Raw genomic sequence first — 19,453 nt, forward strand, 5'->3', positions numbered from 1 at the left:
TTAGTTTAACGCTTGTTAAAGGAGCGGCTTGTGCTTTGGTTTGGGTGTAAATATTGTAACTTCTCGCTCAGGTCAGTAATACTGGTTTAGTGCTCACAAGTTATCACTTTATTTCTTGAACAGAGTTGGTTACTGTTGGCCGTAACCATGGTGATGGAACAGGAACATCAAAAACCACCTCGTCTCCTGAGCCGCTCTTAGCTCCGCCCCAGAGACCACGCGCACTAGAGACTAGGGTCGCTACAATATGAATAAAATAACTGTTATGTTGTGATGTAGCATTTATTTAGGTGGGTTAATGTGCCAGATACATATTTATACATCTAAGTAAATACTAAGTCAAACTAATATTTTTTAATTGCTGGATTCATTAATTGGAGCATATATTTTGTAATAGTATTTGTATTCTACAGTTGTTAAATATGGTCTTTTTGATACTGCTAAGTTGAGTGATTTATAGTGGTTCTAGTTGACTTTTATGCTAGTTTTTGAAGGTTTTTACATGACTTTGATGCCAATGGATCTGCAAAATTAAAGAGTGGAAATGTATCTAAAGGCATTAAACTTCAGGTGTGGGAAACAGCCCAGTCAAACCAGTAACACACTTGACAAACATAGTATCAGCAGAAACAGCTGCCCTAATACTAATACTCAACATGCTCTTGTTCAGGAGTTGTTCCTCTCGTAAAACACATGAATGTGTGTTAGCAGCTAGCAGCTTGTGATTTGTAAGTTGTAACTTCTGTTAATAAGCAGTGAATAAACCAGATAAATTGAGTTTATTTCAGTCTGCAGTTAAGCCTTGTGTTTGATAGTCGTCCTTGTTCATGTGTCTTCAACTTAATTGAGCCAAGTAGCTTGTGTTATGCTGTTATAACATTATGCAAATATGGCATGAGTTCAGCCGGACTCATTAGGTCCGGACCTAAACCTAAACCTCTGGATTCTAATCCAGACTTGAACCTGAACGTGGGTTTAGGTCTGCATCCCTATTCACAAGTCTATAAATTACTAGTGCCAAAAAACAGCAATTATGTAACATGTCTCACTCTGGGAAGGCGCTCGCTGAAAGCCGCCGGGACGTTCAAAAATACTTCACGCAGATTGGTCAATTCGTCACAACGTGCGCACCGTGGCCCGTCGTGCGCGTGATCACAACGCACCCCACGGTGCGTTGTGATCACAGCGCGCAGTGGCCCGTGTGAGGGAGCACCCGCCCCGCTCCCCGCGCTGGCCACGGTGCGCCGTGGACCATGTGGATTGAGTAAACAAACATGTGCGACAGGTGACATTATTTGGAGAATTCATAACTTCTACTGATAAACTTACCAAAGGATGTTCAGAGACGTTCACTAGAGGTGAGCAGGGTCTATCAAGCTCCTATCATTTTATCAGCGCGTTAACATTTTATGTGAAGCCAGACAAAGTCTTTTGAGGGGGGGAGAGAAACGAAAAAAATTACGTCTTCTCAGCTTCAAACCATTTTGAGATGATCCCTAAGTTTGTCTTTGCAGGGGACGTCACTAGGCCATGTTACAGGTCAGATCTGTGGAGCATGTTTTTCAAACTGCATATTTGAGTAACAAAGACAACCGCAATAAAAATAAAATAAAAGAAAGATAAAAACATTTAAGACATGCTGTTAAAGAACTTTCCAGGCATAGAAATAACATCAAGGCAAGCTGGTAGTCTGTGTAAAAGTTACACAGTGCACCTTCAAACACCAGAATATGTTGTATGAAAAGTGTTATAATAATGGAATTGTTTTGACTACCTAGCTAATCATTCATTAAGTACTCGTGTCAAGCTCTTATGAGAAAATGAAGAAAATCAAACCCAGGACCTTCTTGACGCGAGGTGAGCGCGCTTAACCCTGCACCACCTGATTATGTAACCAGGCTCGACTGCCTCTCCATAAACCGCTTGTGACGCCAACATTTGCTTACTCTCTCCTTCTCTGACACTTTACGCTCCTAATACATAAATACAGTAAGTCTATTCTGATAACTTGGCATAAATTCTCCTTCTTAAGACCTGCCCGGGAACTGCTCAGCGCTTTTCAAATACCGCTGCCCTCAGACAGCTTTTTACTTTTCATTTTTTTCAACCTGCGGTCTTTGTAAACACATCCCACAACACGATCGCACCACCTTTCCCCGCTCCCCTCCCGTCTCACCGGCGTTCGGATTAAGCGCACGCCGCATTTTGTCCCCGTATAATTTTTCACCATTATCTCCCAAAGCGGCGGACAGGTGTGTTGGGAGGCAGTCAATCATCCGTCGTGATGAGAGCCGGGCGCGCCGCGTTGGAAGCCGTCGCGTCAGCACTGTACCCAATCTCCGGCCGCAGCTGTCATGGCGTTCCTCCCTTCGCCCGGGCTCCGAGGTGGCGAGGGAGAACAGGTAACGGCGGAGGAGCGAGCAGAGTGTGAGGGGATCAGCAGCAAGCTATTAGCACTGATCCTTCAATGCAGGCGGCCATAGCTGCCAGGAGTCTGAGGCTAATGGGGGAAAGGTGACATGCGTAAGAATAGCACTGTGGAGTAATGTGCTTGCTCGACTTATATAAAACAGCTTTTTCCCACCGCTGTAATGCCATCTGCACCACATTCCGGAGTCATTTAATAAGTAATAATGATAGAAACCAGGACAAAACCTGTGTAATGTTCACACCTTAACCATCTTAAGTTAAAGGTGCATTGCGCAACTTTTCTGTAGCATAGTCCTTCGCAAAAAGATGATCCTTGCCATGTTTATGAGCTCACGACTCTACGAGAATCCATCTGGTGGGACTCCTGCTGTCGCCGTCAGGCCAGAACAACCAGTGGTGCAGAGACTGGACCAATCACGGAGCAGCATTGGGGTTTGGGTGGGAGCCAAAGTTGAAGATCAAAAACAAACTTGGACTTACTTCAGCCTATTTTAGCAGAAACTAGTGCAAAGGGAAGCAATATGTGCGTTTGTGGATGGAAAAGATGTCCGTTCTCTTAAATTGATTTAAAGAACATATATTATGGTAAATGGATGTTTTTGAGCTTTTAACCATGTGCGAACATTGTTTCCTCATCTAAAACATACCTGGAGTAGCATTTAGCTTCATTCACACTAGTTCGATGAATCCTGGGTAAAAAGTCCTCTCGATCCAAGCGTCCAAAACACTCCATTCTAAATGTTAGATCTGTGACGTGGTTCTGAGAATCTTCTCTGCCATTTTTAAGTCCATAAATAATCTCTAGACTCGTTCTGAGATTTTCTCCCGTCTAATCACAAGCAGCAGAACTGCATCTCAGAGAAAATATCCCAATTGTTTATGATTAACCTGTGAAATGACCTCTGCAGCCAGTAGATGGGGCCAAAACTGAGTCAGTGCTCTGGAAAACAGTATAGATACATATGCTAGTTTGTCTTTTTTGTTCTAAAACATGAGATACCAAACTAAAGGTATCCAAGAGCATGTTTAAAGGCTGATAAAAAATACAAAGAATGCATAATATTTGTCCTTTAACAACAGCTTGATTCCTCTGCTGGGGCCAGTGACAGTTGGGTCCAGCCTCAGGAGTCATGTCAGTGGCACCTCATAGATTCCTTCGCTCTGCTATACACTTTTTGTGACTTATTTTCTCCTGTTGCCCGCGGCTTCAATCTGATACGATCAATGGACTTGGACTTTTCTCTGGACAAGTCGACCTGACATGGCGACAGTCTGTGCACACACACACACGCACGCATGCACACGCACGCACGCACGCGCGCACACACATACAGACACACACACACGCACACACACATACACACGCACGCGCACGCACGCACGCACACACATACGCACGCATTTATACACACACACGCACGCATGCACACGCACGCACGCACGCATGCGCGCACACACATACAGACACACGCACACGCACACACACATACACACGCACGCGCACGCGCACGCACGCACACACATACGCACGCACACACACACATGCACGCACGCACACACGCACGCACACACATACACACGCACGCACACACATACATACGCACGCACGCACACACGCACGCACGCACATACATACACACATACAGACACACACGCGCACACACACACACACGCACGCACACACGCACGCACGCACATACATACACACATACAGACACACACGCGCACACACACACACACACAAACACGCACACACATACACACATACAGACACACACGCGCACACACACACACACAAACACGCACACACATACAGACACACACACAGACACACACACACACACACACACATCTGCCATAAACCTAAAAGTGAGTAGTAAATGATTAAATTATTCAAATAATGTAACTGTAATCGGCCGAAGATCAGGCTGTGATGCAAATATGCAAAGGAGAGTACACCAAGTACATGAATGAATACATAATTAAATACATAAATGATGATCCAGTTTAAATTATGTCACCCTTTCCCTCACAAATAGTTTATGTTAAACAGATGATTATGTAATGTAAAAAAATAATTAAAAGGAAGGAAGGAACATTATATGTTTTGAGTCAATTTTTTATACGTCATAAGGACGTATGTAAGGACGTATGTTTTGAATCATACGTCATAAGGCGCTAGTACAGCTGGCAGCCCGGTGTAAACGCTCTCTCTTCTTTCTCACACTTATTGTGCTTTATCTCCTATATTTTGTAAATATAGTTAGTATATTTTTTCTATTTTACTGTACGATAGGGACACGCGCTGGAATAGTTTTTTAATTCAACTGTTTTTGACTTTTTTCGGCTGGATTTGAGCGTTTTTCGTTGCGTTCGTTGTGTTGTTGTGACGTGAGCTAGCTCTGAGCGAGCCCACCAGCCCCCCCCCCGCGCCCTCCGGCCGCGCTAAAGTACGGCGTGTCGTCGGTACACGTTTATATACACGTTTATATGAAAGAGGAACTTCACGAACGATCGGGACACGCACTGGAATCGCTTTAAATTAACTTTTTTTGACTTTATTCGGCTGGATTGAGTGTTTTCGTTGTGTCGTTGCGATGTGCCTTGGCTCTGAGTCCCCCGGCTCCGGCCCCACCCGGCGCCGTACCGCGTTTACACAAAGGAGGAACTCATGAAACACTCGTCTTACCCGGAGATCGTCACGTTATCCCGGCGGACATCCTAAGGAAAACGCAACGAGGCAGACGGGCTGGACGTAAACTCCGAGAGAAGAGAGGGACAAACAGGAAGTCGGTTCCCGCCGTAGTCATGGGTAACGTGAGGTCCCTTCAAAATAAAATGACGGAAATAGCGAGCCTCATGCGGTCCCAGAGGATTTATAGGGACAGCAGCGTCTTGATTTTCACAGAGACCTGGTTAACAGCAGAAATGCCAGACTCTATTGTAGGTTTGGACAATTTTCATCTGCTGCGGGCGGACAGAACGAGAGAATGCGGGAAGAAAAGAGGTGGAGGTCTGGCGGTGTATGTGAACACGAGCTGGTCCAAACCCGAACACTGCACAGTAAGGGAGCAGCTATGTAACAGGGATATTGAACTATTGGCTATTGGCATGAGGCCATATTATCTGCCCCGGGAGTTCTCACATGTGATTTTGATCGCAGTCTATGTGGCCCCGTCTGCCAATGCTGAAAATGCTTGTGAAGCACTGCTCTCCTGCACTTGTAGGCTGCAAACACAGCACCCACAGGCTCTCTTCCTCATCTCTGGTGACTTTAACCACGCTTTTCCCTCTTCTGTTCTACCAACATACACCCAGTATGTTACCTGCCCCACCAGAGAGAATAGAACATTGGACTTGTTTTTTGCCAACACCAAGGAGGCTTATTCTTCTTCCCCCCTCCCTCCCCTGGGCAGCTCGGACCACAACCTTGTACATCTGAGGCCTGTGTATGAACCCATCGTGCGCAGGCAGCCTGTGGTGTCCCGTGAGGTGAGGATGTGGTCTGCTGAGAGCGAGGAGGCTCTGAGGGACTGCTTCAGCACCACTGTCTGGACTGAGCTTTATGACCCACATGGGGAGGACATCAACACCATCACAGAGTGCATCACGGATTACATCAACTTCTGTTTTGAGAACATTGTTCCCTCCCGGACGGTGCGGTGTTTTCCAAACAACAAGCCATGGATTAACCGTGAACTGAAGGCTCTGCTGAAGGAGAAGAAGAGAGCCTTCAGGTCAGGGAACAAGGAGGAGCTGAGGACTGTGCAGAAGGAGCTGAGGAGGAAGATCAGGCAGGCGGAGGCCGGCTACAAGAGGAGGATGGAGGAGCAGCTGCAGCAAAAGAACATTCAGGGAGTGTGGAGGAGCCTGAAAACCAGCTTGGGCTTCAAAATCCCCCCTGCCCAGACAGAGGGGGATCTACAGTGGGTGAATGATTTAAATGCTCACTTCTTGAGGTTTGATCGGTCACCCGCCCCTCCCCCTGCACAGCTGCATGCTCCCTCTTCCACAGCTGGACAATGCCCTGCATCTGTTCCTCTTCGCTTATCTGCCCCGGACCATCAGCTCCCCACTTCGCCTGGACTCACCCATCCCCCCAGCACACGGTCCCCCTGCCAACCACTGACTGTCACAGCAGCACAGGTGAGGAATGAGCTGAAGAGGATTAAAGTGAGGAAGGCAGCAGGACCTGATGGCATCAGCCCCAGGCTCCTTAAGTCCTGCGCAGATGAACTGTGTGGAGTTATGGAGCATGTCTTCAACATGAGCCTGAAGCTGAGGGTGGTACCACAGGTCTGGAAGACCTCCTGTCTGGTACCTGTGCCTAAGACACCGCGCCCCAAAGACCTCAACAGCTTCAGGCCAGTGGCTCTCACGTCCCACCTGATGAAGACACTGGAGCGGCTTTGTGGACTGGTGTCAGCGGAACCACCTCCTCATCAACGCGGGGAAGACCAAGGAGATGGTGGTGGATTTCCGCAGACGCCACCCCACTGCTCCCTTACCAGTGAACATCCAGGGACGGGACATTGAGAGAGTGGACTCATACAAGTACCTGGGTGTTCATCTGAACCACAAACTGGACTGGACTCATAACACAGACGCACTGTACAGGAAGAGCCAGAGTCGGCTCTACCTCCTGAGGAGACTCAGGTCTTTTGGAGTGACAGGGCCACTCCTGAAGACCTTCTATGACTCTGTGGTGGCATCAGCCCTCCTGTACGGTGTGGTCTGCTGGAGCAGCAGCATCACAGAGAGGGAGAGGAGGAAGCTGGACAGAGTCATCAAGAAGTCCAGCTCTGTCCTGGGCTGTGCTCTGGACTCGGTGCAGGAGGTGGGGGACAGGAGGGTCCTGGCTAGATTCACATCTATACTGGACCATGAGTGTCACCCCCTGCAGGACACTCTCTCCGCTCTGGAGAGCAGCTTCAGTGAGAGACTGATCCACCCTCGACGTGTGAAGGAAAGGTTCCGTAGGTCTTTCCTTCCTGCTGCTGTCAGACTTTATAACAAAAACTGTTAGTACTGAACACTCGCAATACTGACCTAACCTAATACTCATGTGCAATTCTGTCATATGTGCAATTACTGTGAAATTCATGTGCAATCTATGTGCTGTCGTGACACATATTCATGTGCAATTACTGTCGTGATCACATGCAATGGTATTTATTTATTTATTTATTCATTTGTCTATGGGAGTTTTTATTTATTTATAGGAGATCTTCTACTGAAAGTGTTTTTCAGACTTCCTGTAGGTGATCTGTTCTTCTGTATCTACCTCTGTATCTACCTGCGTTGCACCAATGAAATTTCCCCATGTGGGACAATAAAGGAATATCTTATCTTATCTTATCTTAATTGAAATAAATAACAATAGATTCATTTTACCATAAAAACTAATAATGTGAAAAAAGTAGCTGAATGTAATACATGCATCAACAATAACTAACATATTTCTAAAAATTTTCTTCTATTTTTTTGTAATTATTTTTACAATTTCGCATAAGAATATCAGCACTTCACCGTCTCTCTCTACTGACCCCTGGTGATGGTATTGACTTTCTCAAAATGATCATACTTCATTTGTTTTTCTGCCAGAAACACCTAAAAACCAGCGCTCCAATAAAGCAGCTCAACACGATCCTATGAAAAACAAAACACCGGATGTTACTGTAATTTAATGTTTCCTCCCTTTGGTGCTCAGACACAACCCTATTAAGAAGACATGTTTTCCACGCTCGGAGCCATCTTTTGACAGCAGCAACAACAAAATGTGACCTCATATTTCCCGTCGTCTTTCATAACTAAACGCCGCTAATTGTGAAGGCGCTTGTTTCATGTGTTTTTGGTGTCTCCTTGCACCTGCCATCCCACAGTCTTTGCAGGAGTGAACTCTGCTTGTGCCTCCAGGGCCTCGCTTCACACAAATCCTCCCGTCGCCGTGGTGCTTTGTCTTCGCGGTGGGGGAGAAAAAGCAGAACTTGTTCCAATTAAAGAGTCTTTAAAGGTGCACTGTGTAACTTTTTGTGTTACCTTCTCATTTAAAGTTGTATTACCTTCTCAAAGTTGAATTATGAGCGATTCATGTTGCATGTTTGTAATGTTTTATTTTCTTGCGGACAAGACGCCATTGGTCCCACCGTCTCCGTCCCCGGATTCCCCACCATTACACGCACCGCTCTTTACTTTGTTCTGCAGTTTTATTTAATTTAACCGTGACATACATAGGACTTGGCTGTGTCGCGTAACCATATTGACAAAAATGAAATAAGCCTTGTGGTTTTCCACCCGGAAGTAAGCAGACTTGTTTCTTTTAGTCGTTTTGGATCAATATTGCATTTTTTTTTTAATTGCACAATGATCCGCGAAGGTCATCAATGACAACTTTATAGCAGATAAAAACACAATAGGTCTTTAAGCTAGCTTTTATTACACCCTCTAACTTCTACCCCAGTTACTTAAGTTCACTATTGTCCAGCATAACATTGGAGTTATGAAATGTTTATTAGGCTACATGTATGGCCGTTAGCATGTATGCTAATGTTGGTGCTAATCGCTCACATGAATAATATACACGAGGTAATGTTTTCTAATGAGGCTCTGGTGTTATTCACGTGTGCTCGAGTGATTGTCAGTCCCAAAACAGCTCTGGTTTTTCATAGTTTGTGATGTTTGGAGGCTAATGCTAACACATCTGTATAATGTAGTGATGTCACATGAACCCTCTATCCATAGGTTTCAGTCATGTGACTTGAACGTTGAAGACGTCACACGTGCTGTTCCCTCTTCTCTGTTAGACATGAAAAACAGAATAAAACTGAAGATGAAAAGGGCTGACACTTCAAGAAGTTCTAAGTTTTGATCCTTAAAAGCAGAGACAAACTTTTATGGACATTTCCTCGTCCACAAGCCCTCTGCACCGGACACGCCCTCTGCACCGGACACGCCCTCTACACCGGACACGCCCTCTGCACCGGACACGCCCTCTGCACCGGACACGCCCTCTGCACCGGACACGCCCTCTGCACCGGACACGCCCTCAGCACTGGACACGCCCTCAAAGCTTTCAAGAGCACGGACTTTGTGTTTGATCCTAAAATATAACACCTGGACAGTTGGAAATGAGGCTTGTTAAAACTGTCTGCAAGTACGCTAACGTTTATTAGCATGTAGCCGCACAATAATATGCAAACTAGCATTAGCCAGCTGCTAACGACCTGAAACAAACAGCTCAGTCTGGAGTGATATCTGTAAATCCACTGGTCCCTCCTGACCACAGTAATACATTTCGGGACAAACGGGTCTTTGGGGATGTGACAGAAGAGGAATCCTTTGTTTTGAGACTTGTATTTAGTAAAACCCTTTGCGCAGCAAGCAGACAACACAACACTTTTTGTCCTCAAGATGGCAGTAGCAAAGAGTGTGTGTCATCACTTCGGACCCAAGAATTACAGGATATGATTGCAATACATAATCATGACGTCACCCTCTGAACTTTTTACTATGCTGCTGCAACAAAACATAACTTTTGTCACTCTTGAGCTTCAATACACACTTCATTTCGCCGTATCATTAATATTTCCAGTAGTTATCTTTGTCACTCTAGTATTTTATTGCTAGTACGCGCTTGCAAGTACTTTTTCCTTTTCTTTTCTTGTTTCCTGTGACATTTGAGTGACAGAAGCCCCAGGGAGAGGTGGTCTGGAGAGGTGAGAGATGCTGGGGGGAGGCTGGCTGGATGGCTGGTCGATGGGTCGTGGGTGTGAGGGAGTGTAAACAACATCCAAGCGTTCAGCGTGCATACATAATGCGGTAGGAGTCCGGGCCGGGCGTGACGGGCTGTCTGCAGCGCTCTCCTGTTCCCAAAGCACCGCAAAGAAAAAACTGTAAAGAAGGGAGGAAGAGAGGAGAGGTGTTTTGCTGTCTAGAAGTGGCGGAGGTGCGGTTTCGGTTCATCCAGGTTTTTCTGACTCAATATTGTGCAATGAAGTTAAAGCGCGATGGCAAATATGACAAGGTTAAAGGCAAAATCGATTTTTTTAGTAGTGAAGAACAATCTGTTTTCCCAAAGTACAAATGTGTTGCAAAAGCAGCTCTTAAGGTAAAAATGAGACCGCTTTATGCACCTAATTAAAAGGTTTTGTCCTCATCTGAACCATAAGTGCGCTGTTAGCATGCTAATTGCTGTTAGCTTCACTGTGATGGTACACTTGAAAGTTGAGAAAAGCGCTTAAAATCTTGAATAATTAGGATGCTCAGAATGAAGCAGATAAGTGAGCAATAACTATGGATCAGTGTAAACACTTTAAAAAGAATGAAATAGCTGTTCTTTGTGTTTTTAAGACTGTAAACATCAGCTCGTCTCCCCGTCTCTTCTTTCATTTATATAACAGTACCACATCTATGACACTTTTCTATCCAAGCCTTTGTTAAATAAAAAAATAAAAACGTGAAAAGTTTAATCCATAGACAAAACATCTAGTTTCCATAGTTGCTTAGACCTGGAAGTGACATCACACTTAAAGGCGGTATGGACGATTTTTCGGCGATTTTAGAACTCAGGCGGAAGTGCACATGCCACTCCCCCGTGTGGACTGATACAACACACACGTGCGTTTGTTTATTAGCGCAACGGATCACATCGCATCTCTCGTCTCCTGTAGATTTCTGTCCACTTCTGCGTCAGCTCAAACTGTCTTTCTCCGTCTTCATTTTGCCCCGTACACTGAGGGAACTATATTATGATAGATCCATGCGCTTAGGCACGCGGAAACGTGGGGACGAGCCTGACGCGGCTGCAGGTGAGCGGTAGGTGCGTTTTATGATTGATACGTGGCAGGACAAATGATTTATCCACGCCACGAGGAAATATGATCAAAAATTTGCTGAAAAAAATCGTCCATACCACCTTTAATATTCCCATAAATTGTTTCATTCTCCGAGAAGCAGGAAGTGTGCTGTTAGCATGCTAGATTTTGTCAGCTTTACCATAATGGTGAACTCTGGTCTCTGAAAGTTGCAAAAAGTTATTTAAAACTCATTGAAGGGAATAATTAGGACGATTGGAATGCATTCGGTAAATGGGGAAAACGTCTGTAACGCTAATAACATTTGAAAATTAGACATACAGGATGTGTATGTCTGTATGAAGGTTTATAATATCAAAATACAATTATGCAGGAATGGACCTGCTTAGTTATGAAAAAGGATTGCAAAAATATTTTGTACAAATAAAGTAGTAGTCCATATCATATGAACAAACAGATGGACAAATGGACAATGGAGTAACAAAAGTGGAATAAGGGAAAATGTTAATTTGAAAATATAAAACTCTGTATATTGTATAAGTAGAATGACATGGAGCAGGAGGGTGGTGGTCGATGGCTGGTCTTGGACGACGGGCGCGGGTGCTGTTGTAGCGGCTGGTGGTGAGGAGGGAGGGTTGGCTGACGTCATGATGCCATTTGATGGTGGTGCAAAGGGTTATTACATCATTGAGGTAAACATTGAACAGGGCCCATTGCTGCAATATCGAGAGCAAAATAAAATAAAAATCTCTTAATCTCCTTCGGTCTACAGAGCAATGACAGTCACAGCGGTGATAATCTTATCTGTCTCTGACCAGGGAGCGTTACAACCATTGATATTGAAACCAAAATGACAGATTAAATATGGCTCGTTACAAAATCATGCTATTATTGAGCTAATTTCAATAAGTCGTGAGGTAATGGCTAATTGCATTCCTGTGAAGGGTTGTTGTGTTGTTGGCCTGACTGCCCTCTGCACTGTTGGCTGCTGCTATGGTATATGTGTGCTGCGTTTGGGACCAGGGACCAAGTCAGTCATCATAGTACTATGAGTTTTGATCAAAATGTACAACCGAACATGATAGCCTTTTTTCCAGTTGATTTTTCTAACATTAAGATTATTGTCAAACTTTGTTAAATTATTACACCCGGACCATAAACGGTGTTGGTGAAGCACTGCTTCCCCCTCCTGAGGCGCAGGATGGTTTGCCAGAATTTCTTTGGAGCCGATCGATAGTCCTCCTCCATGGCCTCCCCGAACTCCTCCCAGCCTTTGTCACTCACCAGTGTTTGTCTCTGCAACAGCACAAACTGCGGCGCCAATACCTGTCAACGGCCTCAGGAGTCCTACAAGCCAAAGAGGCCTGATAGGCCTTCTTCACCTTCTTCAGCCCTTACTTCCGGTCTCCACTGGGTTCTAGGGCTGCCGCCGCGACAGGCACCTGAGACTTTATAACCACTTTACAACTATTTAGCAAACAAAATCATAATTATCTTGTTTGAATATATTAATAAATGTCATGTTGGAATGAATACTTCCAAGCACTAAAGAATGTCTATTGTGTAACCTATTCCTATATGGTTCTGTGAGAGTCCTGTAGACACACATATGTTAGAAAAATATTCCTAAAACTGTATTCTGCATATCATCTGTTCTGGAATACAGTTTCTACACAGTTATTATTCTGAAAATGTGGTTATAGACGTTAGCGTGGAATCGGTGTAGCAGTGGTGTAGTGCGTTAAGTGTTCCAGACGGTAGTATCCAGACGGAGTGTAACTTTCCTGGTGGATCGTTACCTGTTTGTCTCCATGGAGATGTCAGTGCTTTGAGTGCGATGTTTTCGATGCATACTTCACAAACAGAGCTAAAAATTAATAATACCATCAATAAACACAAACATCTTTGGCAGGGCATACACATGGAACATTTATTGCTGTGTAGTCAGGCTTAAACCTTTTGATACCATAGTCTTTGACACAGAGATCATTTCTCAAAAAGAATACCTACGGTATCTTTGCTAAAACAGCCCTTAGATACTTCTTGTGTCTCCGCAGTACAGACTCCTCACAGGGACAGACTCCTCACAGGGACAGACTCCTCACAGGGACAGACTCCTCACAGGGACAGACACACGGATCCTCCGGGAAAAGGCCCCGAAGAAGCACGCATACAAACACACACACACACACACACACACACATACACACACACACACCGCCAGACCTGCCCTACAGCCAGACAAAACACGAGTAAGAACGTTGCATGGTTCAAAATGGCCACCTCTTGGAAATTGACCTCCACAGGGCTGCACGATATACGGAGAAGTTGTGTTTTTTTCTTTTCTTTTCGTAATATTAGCGAACTAACGCAATAGCCATGAAGGACGGAATCAGTGTTGAGACTGTGAGAGTCTTCATCGTCAAGCTTACTTATTTAATAATGATGGATCTTTCTTGAATAGTTTTACATTTGTCTTGATCTATATACGAGCTAGTGTAAGACCAGATAGTAATACTAAAGAAACCACTTGGACAGCATGGACACAGTTGTGCTCCCAGCCTGGTACTGACACAAACGTGCAAAATAAAACATCTTAAGCTGCGCCTGGTTGTTGTTTATATGTTTGTTACAATTGCAGATGAGTATTAATAATCACCTTCAAGCTCCTTTTTCTAAAGTTTGGGTTATGTTTCTGGTGCGTTTGGTCCAGCGCAATGTTAGATTTAGTTAGGAAGGTTATTTGGGCCTCTACGCTAAAATAAGTGTTTTCTAAGTCTGCTCTGGTGTTTTCAGTCCTGATGTGGGCCTGGTTTGGTCCTGTCCTTGTCCAGGTTTAGTCTTGATCTTGTCCAGGTTTAGTGTTGGGTTTAGTCTTGGTCCGATGTCAATTCAGAGTCTTTAATGTCTTATTAATGCTGTCATTGTACAAAAACACTCAAATCCTTTTAAATACTATAGATCGTTCTGAAACTTTTTTCTATTTCTGTACTTTTGGTTGAATTTAGTATCTAGTTTTAGTATCAATTTGTGTCTGGATATTGATTTATTTTTTGACTTTTATGCTTACAATGTGCAAGTTCAACGCATCCGAGGCTAGTCTTCAATGGTCAAATCTTACTACATTTCAAGTCAAGGTTTTCAGCGTTCCGATTTCAATCTTCAATGGACAAGGTAAATCTTTATACTCTTTAAAATGATCAAGTCCAAGTAATAGTCTTCAATGTGGGGTCAGGTTGGGTCATCATGAGTCCCGCCCGGAAGCCTTCAGAAGACTTCATTGGTCGAGTCGGAGTTCAAGTCTGAGTCTTTAATGATAAGGTCCAAGCTAAATCCAAATTGTGTCCAAACTCAAGTTCAAGTTCAAGTCAAATTGATTTAATTTCAGTTTTCAGCAAGTCCAACTCTTTGTCTCCTTAAGATAAAGTTTTGATTTAGTTATTTAAAAGGGGAATAATAAGTAAGGTCAATGTTTGTGAGCTTTTATGACGATGTTCTCTCATCATCAGCCCACTCAAAGTTGTATTTCAGTTGATTCCTGCATGTTTGAGTAATCCTGTATTGTAATTCCTGTTTTCACCTACCCCCTATCTCCGCCCACTGCGCTGTACTGACTTGCAACTATTAAAAAAAAAATCAGACTCCAAATGTAGGATTAAAAAAATTGCCAACAATAAAAACTGGACCCTTTTTACGGTGAACTGTCACTATTAAGAGTTTTAAACAGGAAGTCAACGGCCCTGTCTCTATTACTAAGCAGTTTTAGATCAGTTTACAATGAACAAAGTGTGAAATTATGAATTTGAAGTTTAACGAAGCGTAGTACGTTCTCAGCTTCCATGTCGTGCAGCCCTGCGTCTCCACCTTCATGACGTAAGCGAAGGTAATGCTCAAAACACAAGGGATCGAAGAGTCTACCTCTAAAAACACAGGCATCGACAACATCTCATATTTGGAGAAAACAAAAACAAAGGTTTGCATTAGGAGATGACGTGCTGCTCCTCGGTACAGTGCTGATATCAAACAAAGATGTTGCTACAATGTACTTAAGTGTGAATGCGTTATGATCTCCTTTCAAGAGTTATCATACCGTATTGCAATCCCAGTAGTACCATGCTAAAGGAACACCGACGTGTCCAAAATTGTTGTGCTGTAGATTTTCAAAATAAAGCTCTGGTAGAGATGTTTTTTTTAAAAGTTTTTTTTACTACAAAGCTAAAAGCAAAGTTTCTTCCCATGCGCTGAGTGGCTATGGCTGACACCATCTCCGTGTATGGGCCCAACCGTGTCCCAATGCTCCCCATAAGAAATGTGCTGGAGGGAACAGAACATCAGCGCTCAAGAGTTCCAGATTTTTTGCTTGGTCGTTTCTTTTACACGTTGTCCTCAGGTGTTATAAAATATTAGAAAACTGGAAGCCACTGTCGAAACAAAAAACGAAAAAAGTCTTAGACAACGAGTCTGGTACATGAGGGCACGTAATGGCCGCACTTGCCTAAATGTTCTTCACTACAAAAATAGTTGTATAGAAATCACACCATCATCACTCAACACTGACATCGTACATAGGTAAAAAGTTAAATGCAATTCCAACATGCAGTTCCTTCGAGTAGCTCTTGTAATCCAGTTTTGCCCAGAATCTGGTGCAGGGAAATATGTTATGGTTTGTGAACCTCCAGCCACTATACTTGATACGATTCGGTGATTGAAAGAAAAACAAAAGTCCATGCAAATCCATCTGTATCCTTTCATAGGGCTTTGCCAATCACAGCCAAGCTCTGTTAAATATCCATATTCAAAAACAGACAAAGTTGGATGAAGAAATATGTCATTTATGGTGAGGACAGAAGGACTCCAGAGCGGAACAGCCACTGTCTTCAAACTCAAGACTCACTACACAGCCTCCAATGCATAAACTATTTGTAGTGGCATAGATAATGTTCCACTGTCCAGCTGCATCTCTGACCTCGATGAGCCCAAGCTTCAGAAAAACACGGCCAAACACGACAGGTTTGTAATCCCTCGTCAGTCTCAGTGTGTTGTGTCGGAGCTGTCCCTCACCCTCGTCCCGGCTCCTCAAAGGGACGTGTGAGCCCAGCCTTTGGCTTTAAACTCCGGTACACTACATACAGGAGCACTCCCTCATGGAGGACTTGTCAGACAGCCAACAGGGAAAAGAGGGTTTGGTTTTGGAATGCAGGACATGACACATCAGCCGGCCCCTCTGAGGGACAGCCATGCTTTCCATCCAGGGAATGTGGAATCAAACAAGAGAAGCACGTTTCATCTGTCTTTGCGACAGGGCCCCACAGCTGTCTGACTGGAGCTTTTGCCTCTCAGCCCTTGCTCTTTTTCTGCACTCTGAGTGTCAGTCCAGGGGCCTAGAATGTCCCTATGCTCATCTCTGCTGCGGGACAGCAGGGCCCCCGGATCCAGGCTGCCCGTGCTGTTGCACTTCTTCACCCCTCCTGCAGGGTACAACAGAGCGCTGGGGGTCAGTAGGGAGGTGAGGGACAGGCTGCTGAGGGCCTCAGACAAGTGCTCGCTGTTGCCCGCCTGACTGGAGGGCCCCAGCACAATGCCCAGGTCCTCGTCGGAGGGGTCCATGGAGTCCTCGCGTGTGTATCCCGGGCTGGTACTGCCCCGGCCACTGCTCTGGCTGCGCTGGTGGCCCCGGATGGCCTGGAGGGTCAGGGCTGAGGAGGGGATGGGCCGGGGTCTCAGGCTATGCACAGGGGACGGAACACAACTGTCCCTGAGCAGTGGGACAGGACAGACCAGAGGTTTGGCCGCTGAAGGCACAGGACACACAGGGACCTGTGGAGGAGACACGCTGAAGCTCAAGCCCTCCTCCAGAGTGGTCTGCAGGCTGCCCTCCGAGCTGCCCGTGGCCAGGGACGAGTCGCTGTGGGACGGGAACTGAGGACACATAAGGACACATGAGAACACATGAGGACACATGAGGACACATGAGAACACATGAGGACACATAAGGACACATGAGAACACATGAGAACACATGAGGACACATGAGAACACATGAGGACACATGAGTGTGTGTTCTCATGTGTGTGAACAAAGCCAGTGTGTGTGTGTGTGTGTGTCTGTGTGTGCGTGTAGTGCGCATGCGCGTAGTGTGTGTGTGTGTGTGTGTGTATATGTGTGCGTGTGCGCGCGCGTGCATGTGCGCGCGTGCGTGTGTAGTGTGTAGTGCGTGTGCGTGTGCGCGCGTGCGTGTGTGCGCGTGCGCGTGCGTGTGTGCGTGTGTGCGTGTGTGTGCGTGTGTGTGTGTGTGTGAACAGAGCCAGTGTGGAGGAGCTGGATCATTCTGGGCCTGTCTCTCAGACCTGTGTGCAGAGCTTCTTCGTGCGGGCTCCTGGAGAGCGCAGAGAGGCCCAGGAGCGCGGGGACGTGAGCCTGAGGCCCCTGGACAGCTTGAGGCTGCGGCTGCGTGGGGGCCCGGCAGGGGCCGTGGGGTGAAAGAACTCTGTGGGGAGGTGGAGGAGGGGCCAGAAACCACTGGCCCCTCCCTCACTGCTCCTGTCTTTGTTACTGGAACTTGAGACTCCTCCTAAAGGTACAAACACACATTTATACATAGTTCTTACTCAATGAGCCTAATGTAGTGTGTAGCTGTAGTTCCTCTCACCAGGGCTGCTGTGAGGGGAACTCATGAGGGCTTCATTAGTCTGAGCCTCACTCTCCTGGAGCTCTGTGTCCATCTGAGAGCAGGACAGCCCCAAACCCTGGACTGGACTCTGGACCACCACCTGAGTGTGCTGCAGCCTCCCCCCTCCGGCCTCCTCTGAGCTGGGGGAGCTGCTGCTGAAGCCGCCCTAATGACAGAGAGAGACATGGGGAAAGAATATTTGAAACGCCTGAAGTCCAATCACACACCAACAGTTTATAGGATTCAGCTCTAAAGGATTCTGACAGCTTTAGGAAGATTATCTCATTTACATATTTCCTCCAGCTTCATTTTAGTTTAGTCGAGAGCTTATTCAAAAGTGAACTCACTGTGGCAAAGGACACAAAATGCTAAATCCACGTTTTGAGCTTTTAATAGGGTACACCATAGGGTAATGGTGGTTCTCCATAACCTCCTTTTTTTTTTCTTTGTTGTTTTTTGTTTCATTTATGCATCTTGTTTAAAAAAAAAAAAAAATCTATACTTAAATTTCAGAAAGAATCATCTGTCCGTCAGAAACAACATTCCACAGAAGCACATGTTACCCACAGTTGCCAGCAGATGGCATTGGATTCCTAATCAAAGCGTTGAAATTGAAAGTAAAGTGTGTGTAATATTGCCTATATCGAAATGAGCTAAATAAGAAAAATAAATAAATACATGAAAAAAATCACAAACATTTTAAAAAATCATATGCTCAACCATGATATTTAAAGGCTGGTCCACTATGTCTTTGTGGCGATGCTAATGCTTTGCCTAGAATGTTCCACAGTATGGCTTTACACTCATAGAATCATAAATTCTTACTCCGAGCAGGCTTGCCTTTCCACAGATCTGACCTGTAACTTGGCCTGGACACAATGTCAGACTGTGGAACATTGACTAAAGAAGAAAAGTGACTTATGTGCAGCTTTAAACTGATTAGAAATATCAGGATAATGACACAAATAAAACATAGAGATAGATACATAACATGGAAAAAAAAAATGATTTTTTAAAAATAAACAACATAACTTCTCAACCATATTGTCCGAATTAATACAGCACATTTTTTCATTCATTCCTTTATGGCTAAATCACCTGAGCTGCACCATATGTCCATTTTCTATTGTTTACCATTTAAAATAATGTCCATTATTATTTGACCGTCCATTTCTTTCGTTCTCTGCTGTCGAAAGCACATTCAAAGGTATCCAGAGAGACATAGTTTTAAGGAGACATTTGCATTTTTATTTTTTGGGGCCATCGTTTGTTCCCTCATCAAAAACAATATTTGTATTTGGAGTTATATTTAGTTTCATGCACACTACTATTAAGAATCCTGCTCAGTAAGTCTCTCCCGACAGAGCCTCAAAAACACACTCAAATTGCATTCTTCACGACTGCTTTCCTGCTTTAGCTGCTGTAGACGTGTTTATCTCCCGTGTGATTCCAGTAGATGGCGCTCTAACTAAACTCCTGACGTGAGAAACGCCTGACGTGCTGTTACGAAACACGTTATTTTGAAGTTCTAAAACATGAG

The 19,453-nt window shown here is 44.8% G+C and overlaps 1 protein-coding gene and 1 long non-coding RNA gene across 5 annotated transcripts in view; both read right to left on the reverse strand.

Annotated features, from left to right (window-relative positions):
- Positions 1 to 13,147: 13,147 nt before the first annotated feature.
- On the reverse strand, positions 13,148 to 13,575 carry LOC140357579 (uncharacterized). Its single transcript, XR_011926640.1, has 2 exons — positions 13,378 to 13,575; positions 13,148 to 13,326 (listed from the first exon to the last, which is right to left on the reverse strand). It is a non-coding gene; the product is annotated as an uncharacterized lncRNA (long non-coding RNA).
- A 2,344-nt stretch (positions 13,576 to 15,919) lies between these two features.
- Positions 15,920 to 19,453, reverse strand: part of cacna1ia (calcium voltage-gated channel subunit alpha1 Ia) — a 156,418-nt gene continuing 152,884 nt past the window's right edge. For all 4 annotated transcript variants that reach the window (XM_072442471.1, XM_072442470.1, XM_072442469.1 and 1 more), the window contains 3 exons: positions 17,893 to 18,079; positions 17,591 to 17,814; positions 15,920 to 17,162 (listed from right to left, as the gene is read on the reverse strand). In XM_072442471.1, the coding sequence (XP_072298572.1) occupies positions 16,527 to 17,162; positions 17,591 to 17,814; positions 17,893 to 18,079 (1,047 nt within the window). In that variant the 3' untranslated portion in view covers positions 15,920 to 16,526. The remainder of the gene's footprint in view (positions 17,163 to 17,590; positions 17,815 to 17,892; positions 18,080 to 19,453) is intronic.

This window comes from Eucyclogobius newberryi, unplaced genomic scaffold (genome assembly GCF_026437365.1).
Source record: "Eucyclogobius newberryi isolate DKJ021-1_F unplaced genomic scaffold, fEucNew1.0.hap1 SCAF_13, whole genome shotgun sequence".
NCBI classification, from domain to species: Eukaryota; Metazoa; Chordata; class Actinopteri; order Gobiiformes; family Gobiidae; genus Eucyclogobius; species Eucyclogobius newberryi.